The sequence below is a fragment of the Balaenoptera acutorostrata genome, chromosome 18 (assembly GCF_949987535.1).
Source record: "Balaenoptera acutorostrata chromosome 18, mBalAcu1.1, whole genome shotgun sequence".
NCBI lineage: Eukaryota > Metazoa > Chordata > Mammalia > Artiodactyla > Balaenopteridae > Balaenoptera > Balaenoptera acutorostrata.
The window spans coordinates 65,440,410-65,466,936 of record NC_080081.1 but is presented as its reverse complement, the minus strand read 5'-3'; the positions used below and the strand labels follow the sequence as shown (position 1 = coordinate 65,466,936).

Here is a 26,527-nt window from a genome sequence, read left to right as displayed (position 1 = left end):
GATGGATATTTAGATTGCTTCCATGTCTTGGCTTTTGTAAATAGTACTGCTGTGAGCATCGGGGTGCATGTATCTTTCTGATTTGGTTTTCTCTGGATATATGCCCAGGAGTGGGATTGCTGGATCATATGGTAGTTCTGTTTTTAGTTTTTTAAGGAACCTCCATACTGTTCTCCATAGTGGCTATATCAATTTACATTCCCACCAACAGTGCAGGAGGGTTCCCTTTTCCCCACACCCTCTCCAGCATTTATTGTTTGTAAGCTTTTTGGTGATGGCCATTATGACTGGTGTGAGGTGTGATACCTCATTTTAATTTTGATTTGCATTTGTTTAGTAATTAGTGATGTTAAGCATCTTTTCATGTGCTTTTTTGGCCATCTGTATGTATTCTTTGGAGAAATGTCTTTTTAGATCTTCTGTCCATTTTTTTATTGGGTCGTTGTTTTTTTTGATATAGAGCTGCATGAGGTGTTTGTATATATTGGAGATTAATCCTTGTCAGTCACTTCATTTACAAATATTTTCTCCCATTTTGTAGTTTGTCTTTTTGTTTATGGTTTCCTTTGCTGTGCAAGAGCTTTTAAGTTTAATTAGGTCCCATCTGTTTATTTTTGTTTTTATTTTCATTACTCCAGGAATAGATCCAAAAAGATATTGCTGTGATTTATGTCAGAGTGTTCTGCCTCTAAGAGTTTTATTATTTTTTAAAGATTTATTTATTATTTATTTTATTTTTGGCTGTGTTGAGTCTTAGTTGCGGCACGTGGGATCTCTCGTTGCAGTGCAAGGGCTCTTCCTTGTGGTGCACAGGCTTCTCTCTAGTTGTGGTGTGCAGGTTTTCTCTTCTCTAGTTGTGGCGCGCAGGCTCCAGAGCATGTGGGCTCTGTAGTTTGTGGCACACAGGTTCTAGTTGAGGCACACAAGCTCAGTAGTTGTGGCGTGCGGGCTTAGCTGCCCCATGGCATGTGGGATCTTATTTCCCTGACCAGGGGTCGAACCCACGTCCCTTGCATTGTAAGGTGGATTTTTTACCACTGGACCACTGCGGAAGTCCCCTCTAAGAGATTTATGGTATCCGGCCTTACATTTAGGTCTTTAATCCATTTTGAGTTTATTTTTGTGTATGGTGTTAGAGAATGTTCTAATTTCATTCTTTCACATGTAGTTGTCCACTTTTCCCAGCACCACTTATTGAAGGGCCTTTCTTTTCTCCATTGTTTATTCTTGCCTCCTTTGTCATGGATTAACTGACCATAGGTGCATGGGTTTATTTCTGGGCTTTCTATCCTGTTCCATTTATCTATAGTTCTGTTTTTGTGCCAGTACCATACTGTTTTGATTACTGTAGCTTTGTAATATAGTCTGAAGTCAGGGAGGCTGATTCCTCCAGCTCCATTTTTCTTTCTCAGGATTGCTTTGGCTATTTGAGGTCTTTCGTGTTTCCAGACAAATGAAAAAAATTTTTGTTCCAGTTCTGTGAAAAATGCCATTGGTAGTTTGTTAGGGACTGCATTGAATCTGTAGATTGCCTTGGGTAGTAAGTCATTTTGACAATATTGATTCTTCCAATCCAAGAGCATGGTTTTTTTGTTGTTTTGTTTTGTTTTGTTTTGTTTTGTTTTTTTGTGACCGTGCCACACGACTTGTGGGATCTTAGTTCCCCAACAAGGTATTGAACCCAGGCCCTCTGCAGTGAAAGCATGGAGTCCTAAACACTGGACTGCTGGGCAATTCCCCTGTTTATGTCATCTTTGATTTCTTTCATCAGTGTCTTCTAGTTTTCAGAGTACAGGTTTTCTGCCTACTCAGGTAGGTTTATTCCTAGGTATTTTATTCTTTTTGATGTGATGGTAAATGGGATTGTTTTCTTAATTTCTCTTTTTGATCTTTCATTGTTAGTATATAGGAATGCAAGAGATTTCTGAGTAGTAATTTTGTATCCTGCAACTTTACCGAATTCATTGATGAGTTCTAGTAGTTTTCTAGTAGCATGTTCAGAATTTTCTATGTATAGTATCATGCCATATGCAAACAGTGGTGATTTTACTTCTATTCCAATTTCTATTCCTTTTATTTCTTTTTCTTCTTTGATTGCCATGGCTAGGACTTCCAAAACTATGTTGAATAAAAGTGGCCAGAGTGGACATCCTTGTCTCATTCCTCATCTTAGAGGAAATGCTTTCAGCTTTTCACCGTTGAGAATGATGTTAACTGTGGGTTTGTCCTATATGGCCTTTATTATGTTGAGCTAAGTTCCCTCTGTGCCCACTTTCTGGAGAGTTTTTATCATAAATGGGTGTGGAATTTTGTCAAAAGCTTTTCCTGAATCTATTGATGATCATATTGTTTTTATTCTTCAGTTTGTTAATGTGGTCTATCACACTGATTGATTTGTGGATATTGAAGAATCCTTGCATCCCTGGGATAAATCCCACTTGATCATGGTGTGTGACCCTTTTAATGTATTGTTGGATTCAGTTTGCTAGTATTTTGTTGAGGATTTTTGTGTCTGTGTTCATCAGTGATGTTGGCCTGTAATTTTCCTTTTTTGTTATATCTTTGTCTGGTTTTGGTATCAGGGTGATGGTGGCCTCATAGAATGAGTTTGGGAGTGTTCCTTCCTCTGAAATTTTTTGGAATAGTTTCAGAAGGATAGATGTTAACTCTTCTCTAAATGTTTGATAGACTTCACCTGTGAAGCCATCTGGTCCTGGACTTTTGTTTGTTGGGAGTTTTTTAATCACAGTTTCAATTTCATTACTTGTGATTGGTCTGTTCATATTTTCTGTTTCTTCCTGGTTCAGTCTTGGAAGGTTATACCTTTCTAAGAATTTGTCCATTTCTTCTAGGTTGTCCATTTTATTGTCATATAGTTGCTTGTAGTAGTTTCTTAGGATCCTTTGTATTTCTGTGGTGTCGGTTATAACTTTTTTCATTTCTAGTTTTATTGATTTGAGCCCTCTCCCTTTTTTTTTCTTGATGAATCTGGCTAAAGGTTTATGAATTTTGTTTACCTTCTTAAAGAAAAAGCTTTTAGTTTTATTGATCTTTGCTAGTGTTTCCTTCATTTCTTTTTCATTTATTTCTGCTCTGATGTTTATGATTACTTTCCTTCTGCTAACTTTGGGTTTATTTTGTTCTTCCTTCTCTAATTGCTTTAGGTTGTTTATTTGAGATTTTTCTTTTTGTTTCCTGAGGTAAGATTGTATTGCTATAAACTTCCCTCTTAGAACTGCTTTTGCTGCATCCCATAGTTTTTGGATTGTAGTGTTTCTGTTGTCATTTGTGTCTAGGTATTTTTTTATTTCTTCTTTGATTTCTTCAGTGATCCATTGGTTGTTTAGTAACACTGTTTAGCCTCCACGTGTTTGTGTTTTTTTACAGTTTTTTTCCTGTGATTGATTTCCAATCTCATAGTGTTGTGGTTGGAAAAGATGCTTGATATTATTTCAATTTTCTTAAATTTACCAAGGCTTGCTCTGTGGCCTAGCATGTGATCTATCCTGGAGAATGTTCCATGTGCACTTGAGAAGAATGTGTATTCTGCTGCTTTCTGATGGAATGTTCTACAAATATCAATTCAGTCCATGTGGTCTAATGTGTCATGTAAGGCCTGTGTTTCCTTATTGATTTTCTGTCTGGATGATCTGTCCATTGATGTAAGTGAGATAGTTTATTGTAACTTTAGGGCAATTGAATGTGGTAGGTCTGTTAGGCTTCTGCTCACAGATGGAAGAGAAATCATGAGGGGACCTCGCTACCTGGGCAGGCTGCCTAGGGGGTCACCACTGGGGGCTTCTGGAGGTTTGTGAGTTGTCCTGGTCGTCCAGTGACAGCCAGATGCTGGCAGTTAACAGGTGAGTGTCACAGCCAGTTGTTGCTGTGAGCAGCTCAGTCCTTTCTGTGCAACTAAAGATTGTCCCCGTAGGTGCCAACGGTGCTCTCGTGATAGAACATCCTCCCAGGGTTTGGAGAGGATCTCCTTTGCTGACCCCCAAGAACTCTCAGGAGTCTTCCTGGCAATTTGTTTCTTGTACTTTCCCCCATATTCTTTCCAGTTTCACTCCACTGCTGGTGACTGAGGCTGGTGGTACTAAACCCATGTGCGATGAAGTGAATTCTTGCATTTTTGTACTTATGTGCATTCATTTTCCATTTATATTTCCAGCTTCGCCACTTGCCCTACAGACATCGAGCTTGCTGACTCACGCTGGCAGCACCACTTGCCCACCTCGTGCCCTCTGTGCAGCTGAGGTCCAGGAGGTCATCAGCTGAACTGGGAAATCTTTTTTCAATGAGCAACATTTTGGTTAAAAATGTATCCTGGGTTTTCATTTGTAGCAGTTACATTACACTTGTTGCTCTGGGCTGAATCCAGAGGCACGTAGGGATGGTCTCAGACCTGTTTTTATTTAAAGCTCAGTGGCAGACACACTGAAGTATTAATAGTGTGTGTGTTGAGGTGGTGGGACCATAGGGAATTTTTTCTCCCACATCGGTTTGGTTTGGTTTGGTTTGGTTTGGTTTTTCTGTGTCACTTTCTGTCTTAGTTCTGGCTCTGCTAGAACAAAATACCCCAGGCTGGGTGGTTTAAACAACAAAAATTTGTTTCTCACAGCTCTGGAGGCTGGAAAGTCCAAGAACAAGATGCCGGCTGATTCGGTGTCTGGTGAGGGCCCTCTTCCTGGTTTGCACAGGGACACCTGGCTGTGTTCTCACATGGTGGAGAGAGTGCCAGCCAGCTCTCTGGTCTCTTCTTACAGGGACACTAATCTCATCAAGAGGATTTCACCCTTATGACCTCATCTAAACCTGACTACCTCCCAAAGGCCTTCCTCCAAATACCATCACATTGGGGGTTATGGCTTCAACATAGGAATCTGGGGGTGGGGGACACAAACGTCCAGCCCACAGAGCTATGCCTAATAAAAGGAGCACGGGCTTGCAGTCAGGCAGACCTGGGTGTGAAGCCTAGCGTTGCTGCTTAGCAGCTGTGTGACTGAGCACAGTTCGTGGCGTCTCTAAGCTTCGTTTTCCCCATATGAACATTGGGGTACTGCTGTCACTCTCACAGGGTCGTGGGCTCCTCAGAGGAAGCAGCAGGTGCCTGGTGGGCACTGAGGAAGTCTTCCTCTCCCCTCAAGCTTGCTCTCCTTTACCACCAGTGTTTCGGAATGCTGAGACCGAGTGCATGAATCATGGGTGGGTAACCGGCCTCCTGTGCTTGCGTCCTTCCAGTGACCTGCAGAATGCAGCTGCTGGTTCCTTTGCCTCTGCCTTTGCTGCTCTGGTCCTCTGCCCCACCGAGCTCGTGAAGTGCCGGCTGCAGACCATGTATGAAATGGAGACGTCGGGAAAGATAGCCAAAAGCCAGAAGTAAGTGCTGCTCGGGCACAAACGTGGGGTCTTGTTGCCTTGGTGTATCCAGTATTTTTAAATTTTATGTTGTACTAAAATTAAGTGGCAGAGAAACAGTTTATCTAGTCCAAACACCCCTCTCCACCACCACTCTGAGGATAATTTTCTGAACACACTGTCTGTGGTGGTTAGAATCACCATCCACCCCACAGAATGTTGTAGGCAAGTATTTAATATCCCAAAAGTGGAGAAGCAGGGGCTTTTACGCCCTATTTGGCCTGTGGAGAGTATAAGGCATGACCCCCAACTGTACTGGGAGGCACGTAGCAGTGTCTTTGGAACTGAGGGCTGAGCTTTCCTAACCGCCAGTTTGGATTCTGGGCTGAATATTTGCTCACTCCCCAGTTTCACACGGGTGCTCAGGCTGACCATCCCAGATCCTAGCAGTGACTTCCTTTACCTCCTCCCGAATCCTTCAAGCGTACCTACAAACAAGCCAGGTTCTGAAAACATTCACGCAAACCCTCATAAGCATAGCAAGTCTTCAGTGATCGAATCACTCTCCAGCTCTGTCTTGAAAACAGATTCTAGTTACCCTGTGAATGTATGTTTCATATACAATATGATTCATTATATATTTGAATTGAAAATCAGTTTATTATCCTTGTCAATCTCAAAACTTGCTTATTTATCTAAACTAAAGGGTTGCTCGTGGTTGTTGCTGAAGTGAACTCAAAGCCAGTAAATCTCCTGGGAAAAACCATTAGGTAAACGGACCGTTTTTAGAGTCATCACTTTCCATGCAGTGAGAATGGGGTTCATCATAGCGCCCTATTTCCTGCACCTGTGAGATTCATTACAACCAATTCGAATCTATTATTCATAGCCTAGAAGTTCAAAACTTTAAGTTGTTAATGCTTTTTTATTGAAATACAATGTACACACAATAACAGGAACACACCCAGAAATCACAGGAAATCCTAGGTGTGCAGTTCCACAAGTAGTCACAAAATGAACATGCCTTTGTAAACTGGTACCTAGATAAAGAAATAGATCATTAACAGCACCCAGAAAGTTGCCCTTGTGTCTCTTAAAAGTCGTTTAAAGTATCTTTAAAGAAAGTAATTGTTAGATCCAAAGGACTTAGGTAGACGGACACCCTGTACCAAAGTAAATATTGGCTGACTGTATTTTAGGTATAGCAGTGGCCAAGCCTGGGATTTGGTAGCTTGGGGTTAAGACCTGGATTGGAAGCAGGTGAATTGTGTTGAGTGGGGTGACTTTGTTACTTCTTCATTGTATTGATAGAAAGAGGGGGCACTGCAGGCAGGCGCTGGCTAGTGGGTAATGCCTGGGAAGGAAGATCATCAATAAAAGCAGCCTTTGTTACCTGCGGTCCTTTGTTACCTGGGGGCCTGATCCTTCCCTGATCCAAGCCAGGTCACCGGCTGAGAACAGAGTGAGGAGTGCGGGGCTCGCTAAGCTGACAGGTGTGGTTTGTGGTGCTGTTCCAGGGGTGGCCTGCCCCCCTGCACCACCAGGAAGAGGAACCTGCCCAGAAGGTGCCCGTGTTCTGGCTTCTGCAGGCTCTGATCTGCTGCACGTAAAAACTCTTACACACCTACCTCACTAAGAACCAAGTACTGGGTGCATCTAGAGCCTTACAGGAGCTATAGCTCAGCCCTTAGAATTTCTTTTGTCTTGCCTGTAAGTAACATTTAAGGCTTGTTGCTCACTTGATGAATGCAAAACAAAACAAACCCTAAACACCTGAACCAATTCCCTCAAAACACACAAGCTCAAAAGAAAGGCTGAGGAGATAGGAATCAAGGGAGGTAAGGGACTGGGCACGTACAGTGCCTTTTTATTCTCTCTGAGTTTGGACAATCTCATCGTAATTTCACTTACTCACTATTGAAAAAAATGGGTATTGGCTCTTTTAGATCTTTGATAATGATTTCTAGAAATGTATGCCTTCGTTGTAATAAAATATCTTTACACAGACTAGTTCAAGTGATAAAACTTGTTAGAAAATAATTGTATACCTGTCTTTCTTGGAGATATTTCCTTCCCACAAAAACCTTTTATTGCTGGAATTCTGGTTCCTCTGTTTATAAAATGAGCTACTTCCTTGTTAGAGCTCCATCAGGTCTGCTAGTTGGATGTGAACGCTGTTCTTAACTGTCACCCCATGTGTCCCCCCAGCACGGTTTGGTCTGTCGTGAAGAGTATCCTTAAGAAGGACGGCCCCTTGGGCTTCTACCATGGACTCTCGAGCACTTTACTTCGAGAAGTACCGGGTTACTTCTTCTTCTTTGGTGGCTATGAGCTGAGCCGATCGTTTTTTGCATCGGGGAGATCAAAAGATGAACTAGGTAAGTGTGTTGGCAGGGACCAGCAGGTGGATTTGACAGTGTCTGCTTCCCAGTGGTGTAGTCTCGGTGGCTTCTGTGCACTTCGCCCCCTTGTGGGGGGTCCGCCTGGCACTGGGAGTTTCTGGATGCCGGGGAGTACCGTGCAGCAGGTGACAGCGAGCACCGTCCTCCAGCCTTGGTAACTTCCTCAGGGCAGAGGCTGGAGCCGGACATCCACAAGGTTTTTTTTGTTTGTTTGTTTGTTTTTTTAACATCTTTATTGGAGTATAATTGCTTTACAATGGTGTGTTAGTTTCTGCTTTATACAAAGTGAATCAGTTATACATATACATATGTTCCCATATCTCTTCCCTCTTCCATCTCCCTCCCTCCCACCTTCCTTATCCCACTCCTCTAGGTGGTCACAAAGCACCGAGCTGATCTCCCTGTGCTATGCGGCTGCTTCCCACTAGCTATCTATTTTACGTTTGGTAGTGTATATATGTCCATGCCACTCTCTCACTTCGTCCCAGCTTACCCTTCCCACTCCCAGTGTCCTCAAGTCCATTCTCTAGTAGGTCTGTGTCTTTATTCCTGTCCTGCCCCTAGGTTCTTCAGAACCATTTTTTTTTTTTTTTTAGATTCCATATATATATGTGTGTTAGCATACGGTATTTGTTTTTCTCTTTCTGACTTACTTCACTCTGTATGACAGACTCTAGGTCCATCCACCTCACTACAAATAACTCAATTTCATTTCTTTTTATGGCTGAGTAATATTCCATTGTATATATGTACCACTCTTCTTTATCCATTCATCTGTTGATGGACACTTAGGTTGCTTCCACGTCCTGGCTATTGTAAATAGTGCTGCAGTGAACATTGTGGTACATGATTCTTTTTGAATTATGGTTTTCTCAGGGTATATGCGCAGTAGTGGGATTGCTGGGTCATATGGTAGTTCTAGTTTTAGTTTTTTAACGAACCTCCATACTGTTCTCCATAGTGGCTGTATCAATTTACATTCCCACCAACAGTGCAAGAGTGTTCCCTTTTCTCCACACCCTCTCCAGCATTTATTCTTTGTAGATTTTTTGATGTATGGCCATTCTGACTGGTGTGAGGTGATACCTCATTGTACTTTTGATTTGCATTTCTCTAATGATTAGTGATGTTGAGCATCCTTTCATGTATTTGTTGGCAATCTGTATGTCTTCTTTGGAGAAATGTCTATTTAGGTGTTCTGCCCATTTTTGGATTGGGTTGTTTGTTTTTTTGATATTGAGGTGCATGAGCTGCTTGTATATTTTGGAGATTAATCCATTGTCAGCTGCTTCATTTGCAAGTATTTTCTCCCATTCTGAGGGTTGTCTTTTCATCTTGTTTATGGTTTCCTTTGCTGTACAAAAGCTTTTAAGTTTCATTAGGTCCCATTTGTTTATTTTTGTTTTTATTTCCATTTTTTTAGGAGGTGGGTCAAAAAGGAGCTTGCTGTGATTTATGTCATAGAGTGTTCTGCCTATGTTTTCCTCTAAGAGTTTTATAGTGTCTGGCCTTACATTTAGGTCTTTAATCCATTTTGAGTTTATTTTTGTGTATGGTGTTAGGAAGTGTTCTAATTTCATTCTTTTACATGTAGCTGTCCAGTTTTCCCAGCACCACTTATTGAAGAGGCTGTCTTTTCTCCATTGTATATTCTTGCCTCCTTTATCAAAGATAAGGTGACCATATGTGCAGTGGTTTATCTCTGGGCTTTCTATCCTGTTCCATTGATCTATATTTCTGTTTTTGTGCCAGTACCATACTGTCTTAATTACTGTAGCTCTGTAGTATACTCTGAAGTCAGGGAGCCAGATTCCTCCAGCTCCATTTTTCTTTCTCAAGATTGCTTTGGCTATTCGGGCTCTTTTGTGTTTCCATACAAATTGTGAAATTTTTTGTTCTAGTTCTGTGAAAAATGTCATTGGTAGTTTGATAGGGATTGCATTGAATCTATAGATTGTTTTGGGTCATATACTCATTTTCACAATATTGATTTTTCCAACCCAAGAACATGGTGTATCTCTCCATCTGATTGAATCCTGTTTAATTTCTTTCATCAGTGTCTTATAGTTTTCTGCATACAGGTCTTTTGTCTCCTTAGGTAGGTTTATTCCAAGGTATTTTATTCTTTTTGTTGCAGTGGTAAATGGGAGTGTTTCCTTAATTCCTCTTTCAGATTTTTCATCATTAGTGTATAGGAATCAAGACATTGATTGCTGTGCATTAATTATGTATCCTGCTACTTTACCAAATTCATTGATTAGCTCTAGTAGTTTTCTGGTAGCATCTTTAGGATTCTCGATGTATAGTATCATGTCATCTGCAAACAGTGACAGTTTTACTTCTTCTTTTCCGATTTGGATGTCTTATTTCTTTTTCTTCTCTGATTACTGTGACTAAAACTTCCAAAACTATGTTGAATAATAGTGGTGAGAGTGGGCAACCTTGTCTTGTTCCTGATCTTAGAGGAAATGGATTCAGGTATTCACCACTGAGAATGATGTTGGCTGTGGGTTTGTCATATATGACCTTTGGTAAGTTCCCTCTATGCCTACTTTCTGGAGAGTTTTTATCATAAATGGTGTTGAATTTTGTCAAAAGCTTTTTCTGCATCTGTTGAGATTATCATATGGTTTTTATCCTTCAGTTTGTTAATATGGTGTATCACATTGATTGATTTGCATATATTGAAGAATCCTTGCATTCCTGGGATAAACCCCACTTGATCATGGTGTATGATCCTTTTAATGCACTGTTGGATTCTGTTTGCTAGTATTTTGTTGAGGATTTTTGCATCTATGTTCATCAGTGATATTGGTCTGTAGTTTTCTTTTTTTGTGACATCTTTGTCTGGTTTTGGTATCAGGGTGATTGTGGCCTCATAGAATGAGTTTGGGAGTGTTCCTCCCTCTGCTATATTTTGGAAGAGTTTCAGAAGGATAGGTGTTAGCTCCTCTCTAAATATTTGATAGAATTCACCTGTGAAGCCATCTGGTCCTGGGCTTTTTTTTGGAAGATTTGTAATCACAGTTTGAATTTCAGTGCTTGTGATTGGTCTGTTTATATTTTCTGTTTCTTCCTGGTTCAGTCTCGGAAGGTTGTGCTTTTCTAAGAATTTTTCCATTTCTTCCACGTTGTCCATTTTATTGGCATATAGTTGCTTGTAGTAATCTCTCATGATCCCATGTATTTCTGCAGTGTCAGTTGTTACTTCTCCTTTTTCATTTCTAACTCTGTTGATTTGAGTCCTCTCCCTTTTTTTCTTGATGAGTCTGGCTAATGGATTATCAATTTTGTTTATCTTCTCAGAGAACCAGCTTTTAGTTTTATTGATCTTTGCTATCATTTCCTTCATTTCTTTTTCATTTATTTCTGATCTGATCTTTATGATTTCTTTCCTTCTGCTAACTTTGGGTTTTTTTGTTCTTCTTTCTCTCATTGCTTTAGGTGCAAGGTTAGGTTGTTTATTTGAGATGTTTCCTGTTTCTTAAGGTAGGATTGTATTGCTATAAACTTCCCTCTTAGAACTGCTTTTGCTGCATCCCATAGGTTTTGGGTCGTCGTGTCTCCATTGTCATTTGTTTCTCGGTATTTTTTGATTTCCTCTTTAATTTCTTCAGTGATCACTTGGTTATTAAGTAGTGTATTGTTTAGCCTCCATGTGTTAGTATTTTTTACAGATCTTTTCCTGTAATTGATATCTAGTCTCATAGTGTTGTGGTTAGAAAAGATACTTGATACGTTTTCAATTAAATTTACCAAGGCTTGATTTGTGACCCAAGATATGATCTATCTTGGAGAATGTTCCATGAGCATTTGAGAAGAATGTGTATTCTGTTGTTTTTGGACGGAATGTCTTATAAATATCAATTAAGTCCATCTTGTTTAATGTATCATCTAAAGCTTGTGTTTCCTTATTTATTTTCATTTTGGATGATCTGTGCATTGGGGAAAGTGTGGTGTTAAATTCCCCTACTATGATTGTGTTACTGTTGATTTCCCCTTTTATGGCTGTTAGTATTTGCCTTGTGTATTGAGGTGCTCCTACGTTGGGTGCATAAATATTTACAATTGTTACATCTTCTTCTTGGATCGATCCCTTGATCATTATGTAGTGTCCTTCTTTGTCTCTTGTAATAGTCTTTATTTTAAAGTCTATTTTGTCTGATATGAGAATTGCTACTCCAGCTTTCTTTTGATTTCCATTTGCATGGAATATCTTTTTCCATCCCTCACTTTCAGTCTGTATGTGTCCTTAGGTCTGAAGTGGGTCTCTTGTAGACAGCATATATATGGGTCTTGTTTTTGTATCCATTCAGCTGGTCTATGTCTTTTGGTTGGAGCATTTAATCCATTTACATTTAAGGTAATTATTGATATGTGTGTTCCTATTACCATTTTCTTAATTGTTTTGGGTTTGTTTTTGTAGGATTTTTCCTTCTCTTGTATTTCCTGCCTAGAGAAGTTCCTTTAGCATTTGTTGTAGAGCTGGTTTGGTGGTGCTGAATTCTCTTAACTTTTGCTTGTCTGTAAAGGTTTTAATTTCTCCGTTGAACCTGAATGAGATCCTTGCTGGGTAGAGTAATCTTGGTTGTAAGTGTTTCCGTTTCATCACTTTAAACATGTCCTGCCACTCCCTTCTGGCTTGCAGAGTTTCTGCTAAAAGATCAGTTGTTAACCTTATGGGGATTCCCTTGTGTGTTATTTGTTACTTTTCCATTGCTGCTTTTAATATTTTTTCTTTGTATTTAATTTTTGATAGTTTGATTAATATGTGTCTAGGAGTGTTTCTCCTTGGATTTATCCTGTATGGGACTCTTTGTGCTTCCTGGACTTGATTGACTATTTCCTTTCCCATGTTAGGGAAGTTTTCAACTATAATCTCTTCAAATATTTTCTCAGATCCTTTCTTTTTCTCTTCTTCTGGGACCCCTATGTTCGAATGTTCGTGTGTTTAATGTTGTCCCAGAGGTCTCTGAGCCTGTCCTCAATTCTTTTCATTCTTTTTTCTTTATTCTGCTCTGCAGTAGTTATTTCCACTATTTTATCTTCCAGGTCACTTAGCTGTTGTTCTGCCTCAGTTATTCTGCTTTTGATTCCTTCTAGAGAATTTTTCTTTTCATTTATTGTGTTGTTCATCATTGTTTGTTTGCTTTTTAGTTCTTCTAGGTCCTTGTTAAGCATTTCTTGTATTTTCTCCATTCTGTTTCCAAGATTTTGGATCATCTTTACTATCATTACTCTGAATTCTTTTTCAGGTAGACTGTCTATTTCCTCTTCATTTGTTTGGTCTGGTGGTTTTTTACCTTGCTCCTTCATCTGCTGCATATTTCTCTGTCTTCTCATTTCATTTAACTTACTGTGTTCGGGGTATCCTTTTTGCAGGCTGTAGGTTCGTAGTTCCCATTGTTTTTGGTGTCTGCCCCAAGTGGGTAAGGTTGGTTCAGTGGCTTGTGTAGGCTTCCTGATGGAGGGCATTGGTGCCTGTGTTCTGATGGGTGGGGCTGGATCTTGTCTTTCTGGTGGGCACGGCTGAGTCAGATGGTGTGTTTTGTGGTGTCTGTGAACTTATTATGATTTTAGGCAGGCTCTTTGCTAATGGGTGGGGTAGTGTTCCTGTCTTGCCAGTTGTTTGGCATTGGGTGTCCAGCACTGGATCTTGCTGGATGTTGGGTGGAGCTGGGTCTTAGTGTTGAGATGGAGATCTCTGGGAGAGCTCTTGCTGATCAGTATTACGTGGGGCCGGAAGGTCTCTGGTGGACCAGTGTTCTGAACTCGGCTCTCCCACACCTCAGAGGCTAAGGCCTGACACCCGGCCAGAGCACCAAGACCCTGTCAGCCACATGGCTCAGAAGAAAAGAGAGGGAAAAAAAAGAAAGAAAAATAAATAAATAAAAAATAAATAAAATAAAATAGTTAAAATTAAAAAATTAAAAATAAAAAGAGAGCAACCAAACCAATAAACAAATCCACCAAAGATAACAAGCACTAAAAACTATACTAAGATAAAAATCAGAAACAAGTCAGTGTCAGACAGTGAACCCCAAGTCCACAGTTGCTCCCAAAGTCCACCTCCTCAATTTGGGTTGATTTGTTGTCTACCCAGGTATTCCACAGATGCAGGGTACATCAAGTTGATTGTGGAGATTTAATCCGCTGCTCCTGAGGGTGCATGGAGGAACTTCCCTTTCTCTTCTTTGTTCGCACAGCTCCTGGGGTTCAGCTTTGGTTTTGGCCCCGCCTCTGCGTGTAGGTCGCCCTCAAGCTTCTGTTCCCGCCTAGACAGGACAGGTTTAAAGCAGGGGTTGATTAGGGGGCTCTGGCTCACTCATGCCGGGGGGAGGGAGGGGTACGGTAGTTATAATTGGAATGCGGGGTGAGCCTGTGGTGGCAGAGCCCATTGTGATGTTGCAACAGCCTGAGGTGTGCTGTGTGTTCTTCCAGGGAACTTGTCCCTGGATCACAGGACCCTGGCAGTGGCAGGCTGCACAGGCTCCTTGGGGGGTGTGGACAGTGACCTGTGCTTGCACACAGGACTCCTTGTGGCTGCAACAGCAGCGTTAGCGTTTCATGCCCATCTCTGGTGTTTGAGCTGATAGCCATGGCTCGTGCCTGTCTCTGGAGCTTGTTTAGGCGGTGCTCTGCCTTCCGTGGGCAGAGAGGGAAGGGATCCCCTCTCCTCGCACACCATGAAACAATGGTCTCCTGACTCTTAGGCAGTTCCAGAGTTTTCCTGGACTCCCTCCCAGCTAGCCGTGGTGCACTAGCCCCTTCAGGCTGTGTTCACACCGCCAACCCCAGTCCTCTCCCTGGGATCCGACCTCCAAAGCCTGAGCCTCAGCTCCCAGCCCCCGCCCGCCCCAGCGGGTGAGCAGACAAGCCTCTCGGGCTGGTGAGTGCTGGTCGGCACCGATCCTCTGTGCGGGAATCTCTCCACTTTGCCCTCCGCACCCCTGTGGCTGCGCTCTCCTCCGTGGCTCCGAAGCTTCCCCACCGCCCCCCGCAGTCTCCGCCCGCGAAGGGGCTTCCTAGTGTGTGGAAACCTTTCCTCCTTCACAGCTCCTTCCCAGAGGTGCAGGTCCCGTCCCTATTCTTTTGTCCCTTTTTTCTTTTTTCTTTTGCCCTACCCAGGTACGTAGGGAGTTTCTTGCCTTTTGGGAAGTCTGAGGTCATCTGCCAGCATTCAGTAGGTGTTCTGTAGGAGTTGTTCCACATGTAGATGTATTTCTGATGTATTTGTGGGGAGGAAGGTGATCTCCACGTCTTACTCCTCTGCCATCTTGAAGGTTCCCCCACCCAAACTTTTTTTACTGGAATAACATTTGTTCATTTGCTCTGGGTCCATTTTAGGGGAGAATACAGACATTATTTTCCCTGTAGGATATCACCAACAAATGGGGAAATCACCTATAAATCATCTTGCAATAAGCTTAAACTTAGTAATAAATCTTGATAGTGTTTTGAGAGCAGTGAGAAGTGTACTTCTTTCTAGTTTCTCCTAATTAACTGCTTGACACAACTGTATCAATGTTTGGCTCACATGAGTGATTACTTTTTTCTTAAATACCTCCCTTCAGTGTTTTGGACCTATTCTGGGGATAGTCAAGCTCCCAGGCTTAACTATTATGTTTAATAACTTTGCTTTTTCATGGCAAAGGAAGAATCAGGGCTGTGGGACATTAATATATTAAAATACTTAAGAGAAAGTGTAAAAAGATGCAGCCTGTGTTTCAGTGGCCTCTGTTCTCACTCCTCATGGTAGGGCGTTGCCATGGTGCCGGGGGCCTGCTGGTTCTTGGGGGGTCAGGCCTCTGGAGGATGGGGCAGGAGGGCCACAGAGACCAGCCTAAATCTGACCCTCACTAGGGCTGTCTCTTGTCCTGGAGTCATGAGGGACAGCCCCAGACTACCACACAGAACCTGTGCTATTAGACATTTTGGCAGTTGCCCCAGGGAACTGTGTTCCACAGCTTTAGTGTTTCTATTTGCACCTACCTGCAGCCACTACTACATTGACCTCTGGAAATATCCCATCAGCTGTTCTTGAGACAAAATACTGTTTGCTCATTTTCTTCTCTAGGCCCTGTCCCTTTGATGTTAAGTGGTGGATTTGGTGGAATCTGCCTCTGGCTTGCTGTTTACCCAGTGGATTGTATCAAATCCAGAATTCAAGTTCTCTCCATGTCTGGAAAACAGGCAGGATTTATTGGAACTTTTATAAGCATCGTGAAAAATGAAGGTGAGTCTGCCAATTGCTGAAACAGAGGAGGTACGTATAGAGAGTGGTCATTTGGCTGCTAGTCTCGTCGAGGTTGATCAGGTGGGTAATCGCTCTCTTCCACCGCCTCACTTTTCTAACAGGGTGTGTAATTCACATTTGTGGATTTGTTTCCAGACCCCTTTCTTTAGCTTACTTCATTATTCTCAAGAATGTTTATTTATTTATTTATTTATTTATTTTATTTTTTGCTGTGTTGAGTCTTTGTTGCTGCGCGTGGGCTTTCTCTAGTTGCGGTGAGCGGGGGCTACTCTTCGTTGCAGTGCGCAGGCTTCTCATGGCGGTGGCTTCTCTTGTTGCGGAGCACGGGCTCTAGGCACATGGGTTTCAGTAGTTGTGGCTCGCGGGCTCAGTAGTTGTGGCTTGCGGGCTCTAGAGTGCAGGCTCAGTAGTTGTGGCTCACGGGCCCAGTTGCTCCGCGGCATGTGGGATCTTCCCGGATCAGGGCTCGAACCCGGGCCCCTGCATTGGCAGGCAGATTCTTAACCACTGCGCCACCAGGGAAGTCCCCTCAAGAGTGTTTAAAGCTCTGATTCCTAACCTTTGGGCCAGGATTTTGTTTCTAAATAGCCTGGTGGGAATTTTTAAAGTATGTGTTTTGTCTAAGAGGACAAATGTTTCAGAGTTAGCACCACTTTTTTTTTTTTTTGGCTGCACTCTGCGGCGTGTGAAACTTCCCCAACCAGGGATCCAACCCATTCCCCCTGCAGTGGAAGCGTGGAGTCTTAACCACTGGACCACTGGGGAAGTCCTGCACCACTTGTTTTAAACAATATCATCAGGAGATGAGCTCTAACAGCATATCACTAAGGCATTTAAAAGAATGTACATCCTTAATGATAAGACTTATGCAATGAGAAAGGCACTAAGCAATTTCTGAAGGTGATTTGCTATCAGTTTTTAGTTATACAGGCGGATAAAGACTTTTAAAGTAGTGTTTGTATAAAGCCAATTTTATGCCACTAGTGAGTAAAGGCTTGTCCTTCCAGCATCCACTATACGTCTTAAAACTTGGATGTGCACTTTTCTGTCTTGATTTTGAGAGAAAGCGAGCACAGTAACAGTATGCAGAAAATGATTTAACCCCAAATAGAGCACAGACATCTTGTATATTACTAATAGTAACCCCTTTTAAATTTGCATTACACTTTATAGTTTTATAAAGTACTTACACCTCCCTTATCTGCCTGGATCTTCAGAACTGCCTTGGGCAGTGCTAATACTAGAAACAGGTCTTCGATGTCAATGTCAGTGCTCTGTCTTCTGGCCCAGTGCCTCGTGGTCCTCACCCGCCAGGTGAAGCTGCAACGTTGCTGCTGTCTGTGGCCCTGTGGTTGCCTTCTGTCTGCCCATGTGAGGCCCCCTGCTCTGCCTGATCCATTTACCAGGAGTTAACAGGCACGGGATTGGTGACTGTTCCCTGAGCCTCGCCAGCTTTGCCGGGAGACCCACCCTTGCCCTTGTTTCTACTAGTCTGTCTAGTTCCAGTAGCCCAGGGAAACCTGTCCCATCACTGCTGGCTTTTAGCGCTATTGTCTGGATTTGTAACTGTAAAAATATCTGTGCTGTGTGGGTTCATGGGATATTTCCAAGGAGGGGGAGCTCAGTCTTTGGTCACCCTTTTGTTTTCTAGGAATAACGGCCTTATATTCTGGACTGAAACCTACCATGATTCGCGCGTTCCCCGCCAATGGGGCACTCTTTCTGGCCTATGAGTACAGCCGGAGGTCGATGATGAGCCAGTTGGAAGCGCACTGAAGCGCTCTGGCGAGCCTTGACCCGAGCGAAGGTGTTTGAGGACTGCGGTTCTCAGGGTTTCAAAGACTACAAGACCAATGTGGAATTGTTTGATTTTGTGGGAATTTTTTTTGGTCTTCCATTTTGCTACCTTATACCTTAAACTTTATAGAAGAGCTTCTCTTTTATACTATATAATTTCTGCCCATAATTGTATTGAAATGGAAAAGTTGCTGCTCTTGTCCTTGGTGGGACATACAGGGTGGGCTGCTGGCCCTAGGTACCTAATCTGAAAGGCTAAGTAGAGCTATATCAAGGGCTTTTGCATAAACCTGTATGTGTACATGCAGTTTAGATGGTTCTGTGTCGTGAGTGAAGCACAGTTTAGTTCCATGTTTCATCTCAGATCTCACTAGAAAAAACCAGAAGTAACCATGTTTCATGAGGATGGTCATAAATGCTTAATCCATTTTAAATGTGGGTCTCTTTTAAAATCTGCTTAGCACGTACCCTATAATAAGTGGTTAAAGTTTTTAAAAAGTTTTCCTGTGGTGCTTGAAAACTAAGGCGTCCATCTCGATTCTAAAGAGGAGAAAATACCTGCATACTGGTGTGGCTTCCGTGTTCTTGATTTAAGTGTCAGGGTAAGCATCCTGGATTTTCCCAGGATGCTCCTCTGTGGAAACAGTGCCATCCATCTTCTTCCAGGCGGGATCACATTCCACGCTCGGACACATTGCTGGGTGTGGCCTGGAGCCTTTGGGAAGCAGCGCGGCCCTCGCCTGTACCAGCCCCTCCTCCTCTCCGCTGGGCTTGAGCTCAAGGAAGGGGCTGAGGGGAGGGGCCTGGGGTGCTTTGTGAAGACTGGCTGACAGCTGCCCTGAGCCTCTGCCTCTGTGTCCTGGCCTGGGCAGGATTCCAGAGAAGTCTGTCGGACCATCTATGGGCTGCTGATCCACTTTGGACCACGCCCTCCTTGCCTCTACTCCCTGGAAGGGCTTCCGATTGGCAGGGTGCCAAAGCCAAGAGCGGCCCTGGCTCCGCGTCTGGGGCCAGAGTGGTGGTGCTTGTGGGCAAAGCGGTCTCCTTTCAGAGGGAACCAGAGTGTCGTGCTTGCGTGCCCCGTGAGTGGTGTCAGGGCTGACCCAGGCTGAAGTTTGTCTCGGGATCCCTCCCTCCTTGCCATGCTGGAGCCTTTAATATGGGGTACTGGCTGTCGTGAATTTCAGTGATGTGGTCTCTGGGGTGAGACTTAATAAATCAGTGAAGCAAAGGTAATTTTATTAAACTATGTCGTATGTATGCACTAATAACAAACCCCAGTTCATCTGATTCCCATAGACTTGGGGTGGGCAGCTGTTCTCTGGCCGTCTGGTTTACGGGAGCCCTTGTCGTCACCAGTGAAGTAAGCCTCCTCATCCTGTGCTGCTCCGAGACCACCCAGGCCTCTAATAAAGAGTTGTTAATCCGCCCCTGCGGCTGATGTGTTAATAATGATCCACATTGGTATGTCCGCCCCTGTCAGCAGGACGGAAGCATTGTGTGAGACCTCCAGTTTCCACAAGTTTTTGTTCTCCCTGCAGCCTCGGTGGTGACTCCAGCCAGAAGCCAGAGAGGGTCGGGAATGCCAGCTGCTGGCAGAAGTTTAGCGGAGGGGGGATGCGGTGTTGTGCCCGATGGGCTCCAGAGCTATGCCTGCTCTTCCGTTTGCCTTTTCTTGAAAAGCAATTTTTCTCCCTTACTTTTGTCCGTACTTAAATGGTCAGTAGCTACTGAGTGGTGCTGCTTCTGAACAGGCCTGGATTGAAGCAAAAATAGCAAATGGGACTGGCTTCCCCCAGGAAGTGACCTGCTCCAGAGCCCACCAGGCCCCTGTTGTCTAAGCCCTGTTGGCAGTAAGTCTTCTCACGTGTTGTCCTGTAAAGATTTAACTGACTATCTTCAACAGAAACTGTCTGAGGCAAGTTAAGAGTGAGTGGGAGTAATGAATGGAAACTTAAGACAGAGTTGGGTTTTTTTACATTTCATTCTATTTGCTTAATTCATGGTTCAGTATGTGGGTACAATTTGTACCATTTCAGATCTGTACTCCAGACAAAAATAGAGTAACTTGAAATACTGTGTTTAAAGAAATTCTCGTGTTCTCTCATTAAATTATTTGCCTAATAGTTGACTATATGATTTAAGTACTTTATGTGCTAAGAACCAACTGTCAGGAATGTTTGAGTTATGTATGGTGATATTTCAAGGTGATGGTTTTATTGCAACAAGCATTGTTTTTTTTGTCAGCAAGATTCCTGATGTAAAATAACAACTACTGATATAAATACATATTCTATATACACTGCAGTTATGAAATGTGGCCCACTAGAATTTCTCTCCCTCCACCAGGCTGTGTATGTGATGTGACTGATTTGGCAGGATGCCATTCTATTTTTTAAAATAAACTTCTTGCTATCAAGTTTTGGATAGTTCTGTTCCAGGTCAGTAAATTCTATTCAAGAAAACCAATATCGTTCTGATATATTATGATCTAAGTTTCTCAAGTTGTTTAACAAATTATTTGCACTGGGTTCTAGGAAAGCAGCCCTGCTGGAGGCCCTGAACAAGTTCTCTTTATGAGCAAAAGCAGAATAGTGTGACAGCTCATAATTGCCAGAAATTTTCATCCATTTTGGAGGGCTAGGGAAGAGAAACCCCCAACTGTAATTTCCTTTATTTCAAAAAGCAAGATTTTGAAAAACTGGGGTTTCCCAACTTTTGCCAGTGTTAAAAGTAGATCTTTCTTACTCCTTACTTTTTTTTTCCCATTCACCTAGGCCTGCCCGCTGATCTGCCCTCCACGGATTATAGCTGCAGGAATTTTAAAGGAAATAACCTGGGCTGCCACAGTACGTTTCTGTAACCCAAATTACAGGGAATAACGTAGTCATAACATGGAAGGAGTTTGAAAGGCTGTGTCTCCAAGAGCTCTTCCTCTAAGGGGAGTCAGATTAAGGCGAGTAGAATAACCTTTGCAGCTGCGCTTTTGGGGGGCTATTTTGAGGGGGCGAGAAGCATCTGCGTGGCCTTCCACACCACCACGCTGGCGGCTCGGGGCTCTCTTCCCGTCCCTGCTAGGCCGGCACCCACCAACCCTTCTCTATAAACTGTTGCTCTAGTTTCCCTTAAAAAGTACTGACTGTGGCAACCTCCAGACCTCCTGGGGCTGCCAACCCAAGTGGCCAGTGGTTAGTGCACTGTTACAACACTGCTTAGTTGGAATGGTCTGTCCCAACCCCCCAAACCCTATTTTTTTATCGTGTGCTTTTTGCAAAGTGCAAGGTTTTTCAGGAACAAGTAGTCTGTGTTTTAGCAGAGGCGCTGGTTCTCATCATTTGCTACTTTTCATTTCCTGATCAATTCAGCTTGGGCTAGATTGTTGAGAGCCTTGCCAATAAAAGGAAAATCATTCAAATAGTAAAGCCAACATAGAACTGTTTTCAAAGACAGTTATGGCCTTAAGATAGTGGCAGTGAAAGTACTTAGAATAAAGTAGCACCTGGTACCAAAGAGAAAATGATTCCCTGTGGACACAGGACTAACCAGTGTCTATAATGAAAACTTGACCTTACTTCAGAGTTCCCCAAGCTTAGGTGAAGCTGGTTGTGAGCAGGGGTGATGGGTTTTAAAACGATCTTTGCTGCCATTCTGATGCTTGTTAATAGTTTGTAAATCAAGTAAAAGAAGGAATTAGAAATTACTTTTCTAACAAATCTGAAATTACAAATGTAAAACAAAGCAGGGAATGAATACTTGTCCAAAAATACATAAGTAAATAAAATAAACCCACAGTGTTGGGGACAATCACAATTTTTAAATATGTTATTTTGATAGGAAAGTTTTATTTCTGAGTTCTTAAGTGATAACTAATGTTCCCGTGTACTGTTTCAAATTGATCTCAATACAAATGAAAACTGTGACATATATTCTTTCAAAGAAAAAAAAACTATTGCCATTGGCATTCTCCTTTGTATATATTTAATACAGTTCTCAAGAACATATGATATATATATGTAAATATATCAGCAAGGAAATAGGTTAAAAAGATATAAATAGGTAGCAAGGATTGGGAAGAACATGATTCTAGCCTAGAAGGGGAGCTACACTTAATCAGATACCAGCTACAACTTAACGTCATCAAAATATACCTCGACTGCAAACTCTGGACGGTAAATTTTCCATGCTTTTGGTTTGTGGGGATTATCCAATTCACTTCTTGAAAGATAAAGCCTAGAATAGAAAAAAAAAGAAAAGATTACATTTTATTGTAGGGCTAACAGAAAAGCCATGCTGTAGGATACCCTTGTTAGAGCTTTAAAAAAAAAAAAAAGCCTTGCTGGCCACCATCAATCTCGACCCCTCCTCTGCATCTAATTAGCTTTCAAAGACCAGCTCTCCCACTTTCTCTCTTAAGACACAAAAATATCATGACCTTCAGTAACAACGTGTCACTGATCCTTTTAATATTGCCTTTTATGGAATTAACATCTGCATTTAATAAAATAAATTTCTATATGTGATAAATCAGACTAGATGTGTATTAAAACCCAGTAATAACAAGTGTCTTTTAAATGATGAAGTTGGCATTTTGGGTAAATTAAGTCTCATAGTAAAAACAGCTTTACCAAGGAGTATGGAAATTCACACGTTAAATCTTCAGAAACTATAAAAGTGAGGAGAAAAGTGATCTAGCTTGTTGCTTCTCTAATATGAATATGGTGTTTTAAAGGAAAAAACTGTGCCCTTTAGCAAGAACCACTTTTGAGAAGTAGTACCAAATGAAGTTCCACCTAGATGTCTATTTGAGGGACTTTGCTCATGTTATAAGTCAAAGTTTTCTGTCTGTATACATCCAGGGGAAAAAAATTGGTAAAAATGTTCCATCAAATCCAAAGTTCACTCTATCAATATCCACTAAATGTGTGTGCATTGTAGGTGTTTAGGCCAGGTTTTTATTTACTATCACCTTAGTGGACTTGAGGTGGGATTAGATGCAGTCTACATTTGAAGAAAAGGCTAGGATTGTATGTCATGGGAACTGTCAGTTCATGCCACATACAATCATAACCACTTCTTCAAAACTCTTCCGTATGATTTTTTGAATATTATCTTTCCTTTTGTATTGAATGGTATGGTGATAGCAATCTCAAATTTTCAGCACCACAGGATAGAAGACGTGGAGAACTTCTAGATTTAGGAATGAGTTTCAGATATGATAGAGGTTCTTTGGAATACTCTTCAAATCAATTACTTTTTAAAAATAGATTATCCAATTTAGTTATAAGAAAACCAGTTTTAAATGGGAGACTATTAATGATTTTTTAAAAGCTGTGTTCACTGATACTTACTGTGTCTTGTAACTTCTGCCCTAGATGTAAGTGTGTCAACTAGCTTTTAAACTAGCTGGAGCCTCCCTGGATGACACCTTCCTGTGGCATAGAATTTGGTGTTGGTCAGTCATCAGTAGATCAGCACATACTGAGGACCTGCCATATTCAAGGTACTGAACAAACTGATATTAAACTTTTCATGGGAGGGATCTGTTGCCACACTCAAGATCTGCTTATAGTATGTTTTATAACGCAGTCCTATGGCATGGACCTTGAGGATAATGCAACAGTGGGTCTCAAGAATAGCCATATTTTTACAATCAGAGAAGAAAAGGAATCCAAATTGGAAAAGAAGTAAAACTGTCACTATTTGCAGATGACATGATACTATACACTGAAAATCCTAAAGATGCTACCAGAAAACTACTAGAGCTAATCAATGAATTCGGTAAAGTAGCAGGATACAAAATTAATGCACAGCAATGTCTTGATTCCTATACACTAATGATGAAAAATCTGAAAGAGAAATTAAGGAAACACTCCCATTCACCACTGCAACAAAAAGAATAAAATACCTAGGGATAAACCTACCTAAGGAGACAAAAGACCTGTATGCAGAAAAATATAAGACACTGATGAAAGAAATTAAAGAGGATACAAATAGATGGAGAGATATATACCATGTTTTTGGAATGGAAGAATCAACATTGTGAAAATGAGTATACTACCCAAAGCAATCTACAGACTCAATGCAATTATCAAACTACCAATGGCATTTTTCACAAAACTAGAACAAAAAATTTCACAATTTGTATGGAAACACAAAAGACCCCGAATAGCCAAAGCAATCTTGAGAAATAAAAACGCTAAAGCTGGAGGAATCAGGCTCCCTGACTTCAGACTATACTACAAAGCTACAGTAATCAATACAGTATGGTACTGGCACAAAAACAGAAATATAGATCAATGGAACAGGATAGAAAGCTCAGAGATAAACCCACGCACATATGGTCACCTTACCTTTGATAAAGGAGACAAGAATATACAATGGAGAAAAGACAGCCTCTTCAATAAGTGGTAGTGGGAAAACTGGACAGCTACATGTAAAAGAATGCAGTTAGAACACTTCCTAACACCATAAACAAAAATAAACTCAAAATTGATTAAAGACCTAAATATAAGGCCAGACACTGTAAAGCTCTTAGAGGAAAACACATACATCACAGCAAGATCCTTTCTGACCCACCTCCTAGAGTAAGGGAAATAAAAACAAAAATAAACAAATGGAACCTAATGAAACTTTAAAGCTTTTGCACAGCAAAGGAAACCATAAACAAGATGAAAAGACAACCCTCAGAATGGGAGAAAATACTTGCAAACAAAGCAGCTGACAAACGATTAATCTCCAAAATATACAAGCTCAATATCAAAAAAACAACCCAATCCAAAAATGGGCAGAAGACCTAAAAAGAGATTTCTCCAAAGAAGATATACAGATTGCCAACAAACACATGAAAGAATGCTTAGCATCACTAATCATTAGAGAAATGCAAATCAAAAGTACAATGAGGTATCACCTCACACCAGTCAGAATGGCCATCATCAAAAAATCTACAAACAATAAATGCTGGAGAGGGTGTGGTGAAAAGGGAACCCTCTTGCACTGTTGGTGGGAATGTAAATTGATACAGCCACTATGGAGAACAGTATGGAGGTTCCTTAAAAAACTAAAAATAGAACTACTATATGGCCCAGCAATCCCACTACTGGGCATATACCCTGAGAAAACCATAATTAAAAAAGAGACATGTACCCCAATGTTCATTGCAGCACTATTTACAATAGCCAGGTCATGGAAGCAACCTAAGTGTCCATCGACAGATGAATGGATAAAGAAGATGTGGCACATATATACAATGGAATATTACTCAGCCATAAAAAGAAACGAAATTGAGTTATTTGTAGTGAGGTGGATGGACCTAGAGTCTGTCATACAGAGTGAAGTAAGTCAGAAAGAGAAAAACAAATACTGTATGCTAACACATAGATTTGGAATCTAAGAAGAAAAAAAAAAGGTCATGAAGAACCTAGGGACAGGGCAGGAATAAAGACACAGACATAGAAAATGGACTTGAGGACATGGGGAGGGGGACATGGGGAGGGGGAAGGGTAAGCTGGGAAGAAGTGAGAGAGTGGCATGGACTTGTATATACTACCAAATGTAAAACAGATAGCTAGTGGGAAGCAGCCGCATAGCCCAGGGAGATCAGCTCGGTGCTTTGTGACCACCTAGAGGGGTGGGATAGGGAGCATGGGAGGGAGGCTCAAGAGGGAGGGAATATGGGGACATATGTATGTATATGGCTGACTCACTTTGTTGTACAACAGAAACTAACACAACATTGTAAAACTATTATACTCCAATAAAAATGTTAAAGAAAAAAGAGCCATATTTTTTAAATAGCCAGATCACAATAAGGAAGGCAATGAAGAACGGTGACTCAAGGATTTTTTGGTTTTTATAAATTGGGCTTATGGCAATTAGCAAAAGACTTGTCATTACCTCTTACATAGACATTCGAGACTAAGCTGTTTCTACTGGATTATACCATAGCCATACCTGTTATTTTGTATAAAAGATGTATGGAACCAAAAGAAAAATGGACAGTCATCATAGTATTTAGGAAGATCCTAAAAAGACATGGTTAAAAACAAACAATTAGTTCTTAGTATCCATTTTACTGTGAAAAATAATCTTTCCAAAGGGATTAAAATTCCTTCCTTTATTCATCTGTACGTTCATCAAATAACTGTAGCTATTGAATATGCAGCACTTACCGTCAACATTATACTCAAGACACCAAGACAGAGACTTTGAGAGATTGCTGTTCCTTTCTCTCGCCATTTCTAACAAAATTTTCAAGGATATGTATTTTCTCTATGATAGATATTTATAAATTTAGACACTGGTCTTTTAATCTGGTTTGGATAGTGCTAAACAGAATCTACTAAGGACCTATGTCTATTTCTGCCCCAATATATCATCCGTTCCTACAAGGAGCAGCTACATTGGATAATTAACCACGATTGATGATGATAGAAATATCTAAGATTTCTGAAAGTGCTTTCATCTCATGACCCTTGACAATCACACAGGCCAGATATCACCAACATGCCCGTGGCTAGTGTCCCTACCCCAGTGCTTCTGCTTAGAGACCACTGATTAAGAGAATTCAGACTGGCTCCGTTATTCATGGGGAGCTATCCCGGCCACTTGCTTCGACACATGTACCATTTCAAACTTAGTAAATTCTCCGCCAACAGGGAGCAAGCAGGGGATGCAGGCGGGCACAGGAAATAAGATCTAAATTGAGCAAACACAG

General features: G+C 41.5%; 2 protein-coding genes across 10 annotated transcripts in view; one reads left to right on the top strand and one right to left on the bottom strand.

Annotated features, from left to right (window-relative positions):
* Positions 1-25,469, top strand: part of SLC25A15 (solute carrier family 25 member 15) — a 36,499-nt gene extending 11,030 nt beyond the window's left edge. Inside the window, exons 4-9 of one of the 5 annotated variants that reach the window (XR_009005947.1) lie at positions 5,242-5,379; positions 7,567-7,736; positions 15,838-15,996; positions 20,592-20,663; positions 23,187-23,314; positions 23,401-25,469. Coding sequence is in view for 3 of the 5 variants with exons in the window: in XM_057533139.1 (XP_057389122.1) it covers positions 5,242-5,379; positions 7,567-7,736; positions 15,838-15,996; positions 17,669-17,793 (592 nt within the window). In the remaining 2 variants the exon portion in view is untranslated. Of the gene's footprint in view, positions 1-5,241; positions 5,380-7,566; positions 7,737-15,837; positions 15,997-17,668; positions 20,234-20,591; positions 20,771-23,186 lie in introns of those variants that run through there. The other 4 variants (XR_009005948.1, XM_057533140.1, XM_057533141.1 and 1 more) reach the window with 4 other exon arrangements.
* The window catches only part of LOC102998585 (phosphatidylinositol 3,4,5-trisphosphate 3-phosphatase TPTE2), a 96,865-nt gene continuing 92,172 nt past the window's right edge, over positions 21,835-26,527 (bottom strand). For all 5 annotated transcript variants that reach the window (XM_057533136.1, XM_007193681.2, XM_028161724.2 and 2 more), the window contains 2 exons: positions 25,765-25,835; positions 21,835-22,044 (listed from right to left, as the gene is read on the bottom strand). In XM_057533136.1, coding sequence (XP_057389119.1) covers positions 21,936-22,044; positions 25,765-25,835 — 180 coding nt within the window. In that variant the 3' untranslated portion in view covers positions 21,835-21,935. The remainder of the gene's footprint in view (positions 22,045-25,764; positions 25,836-26,527) is intronic.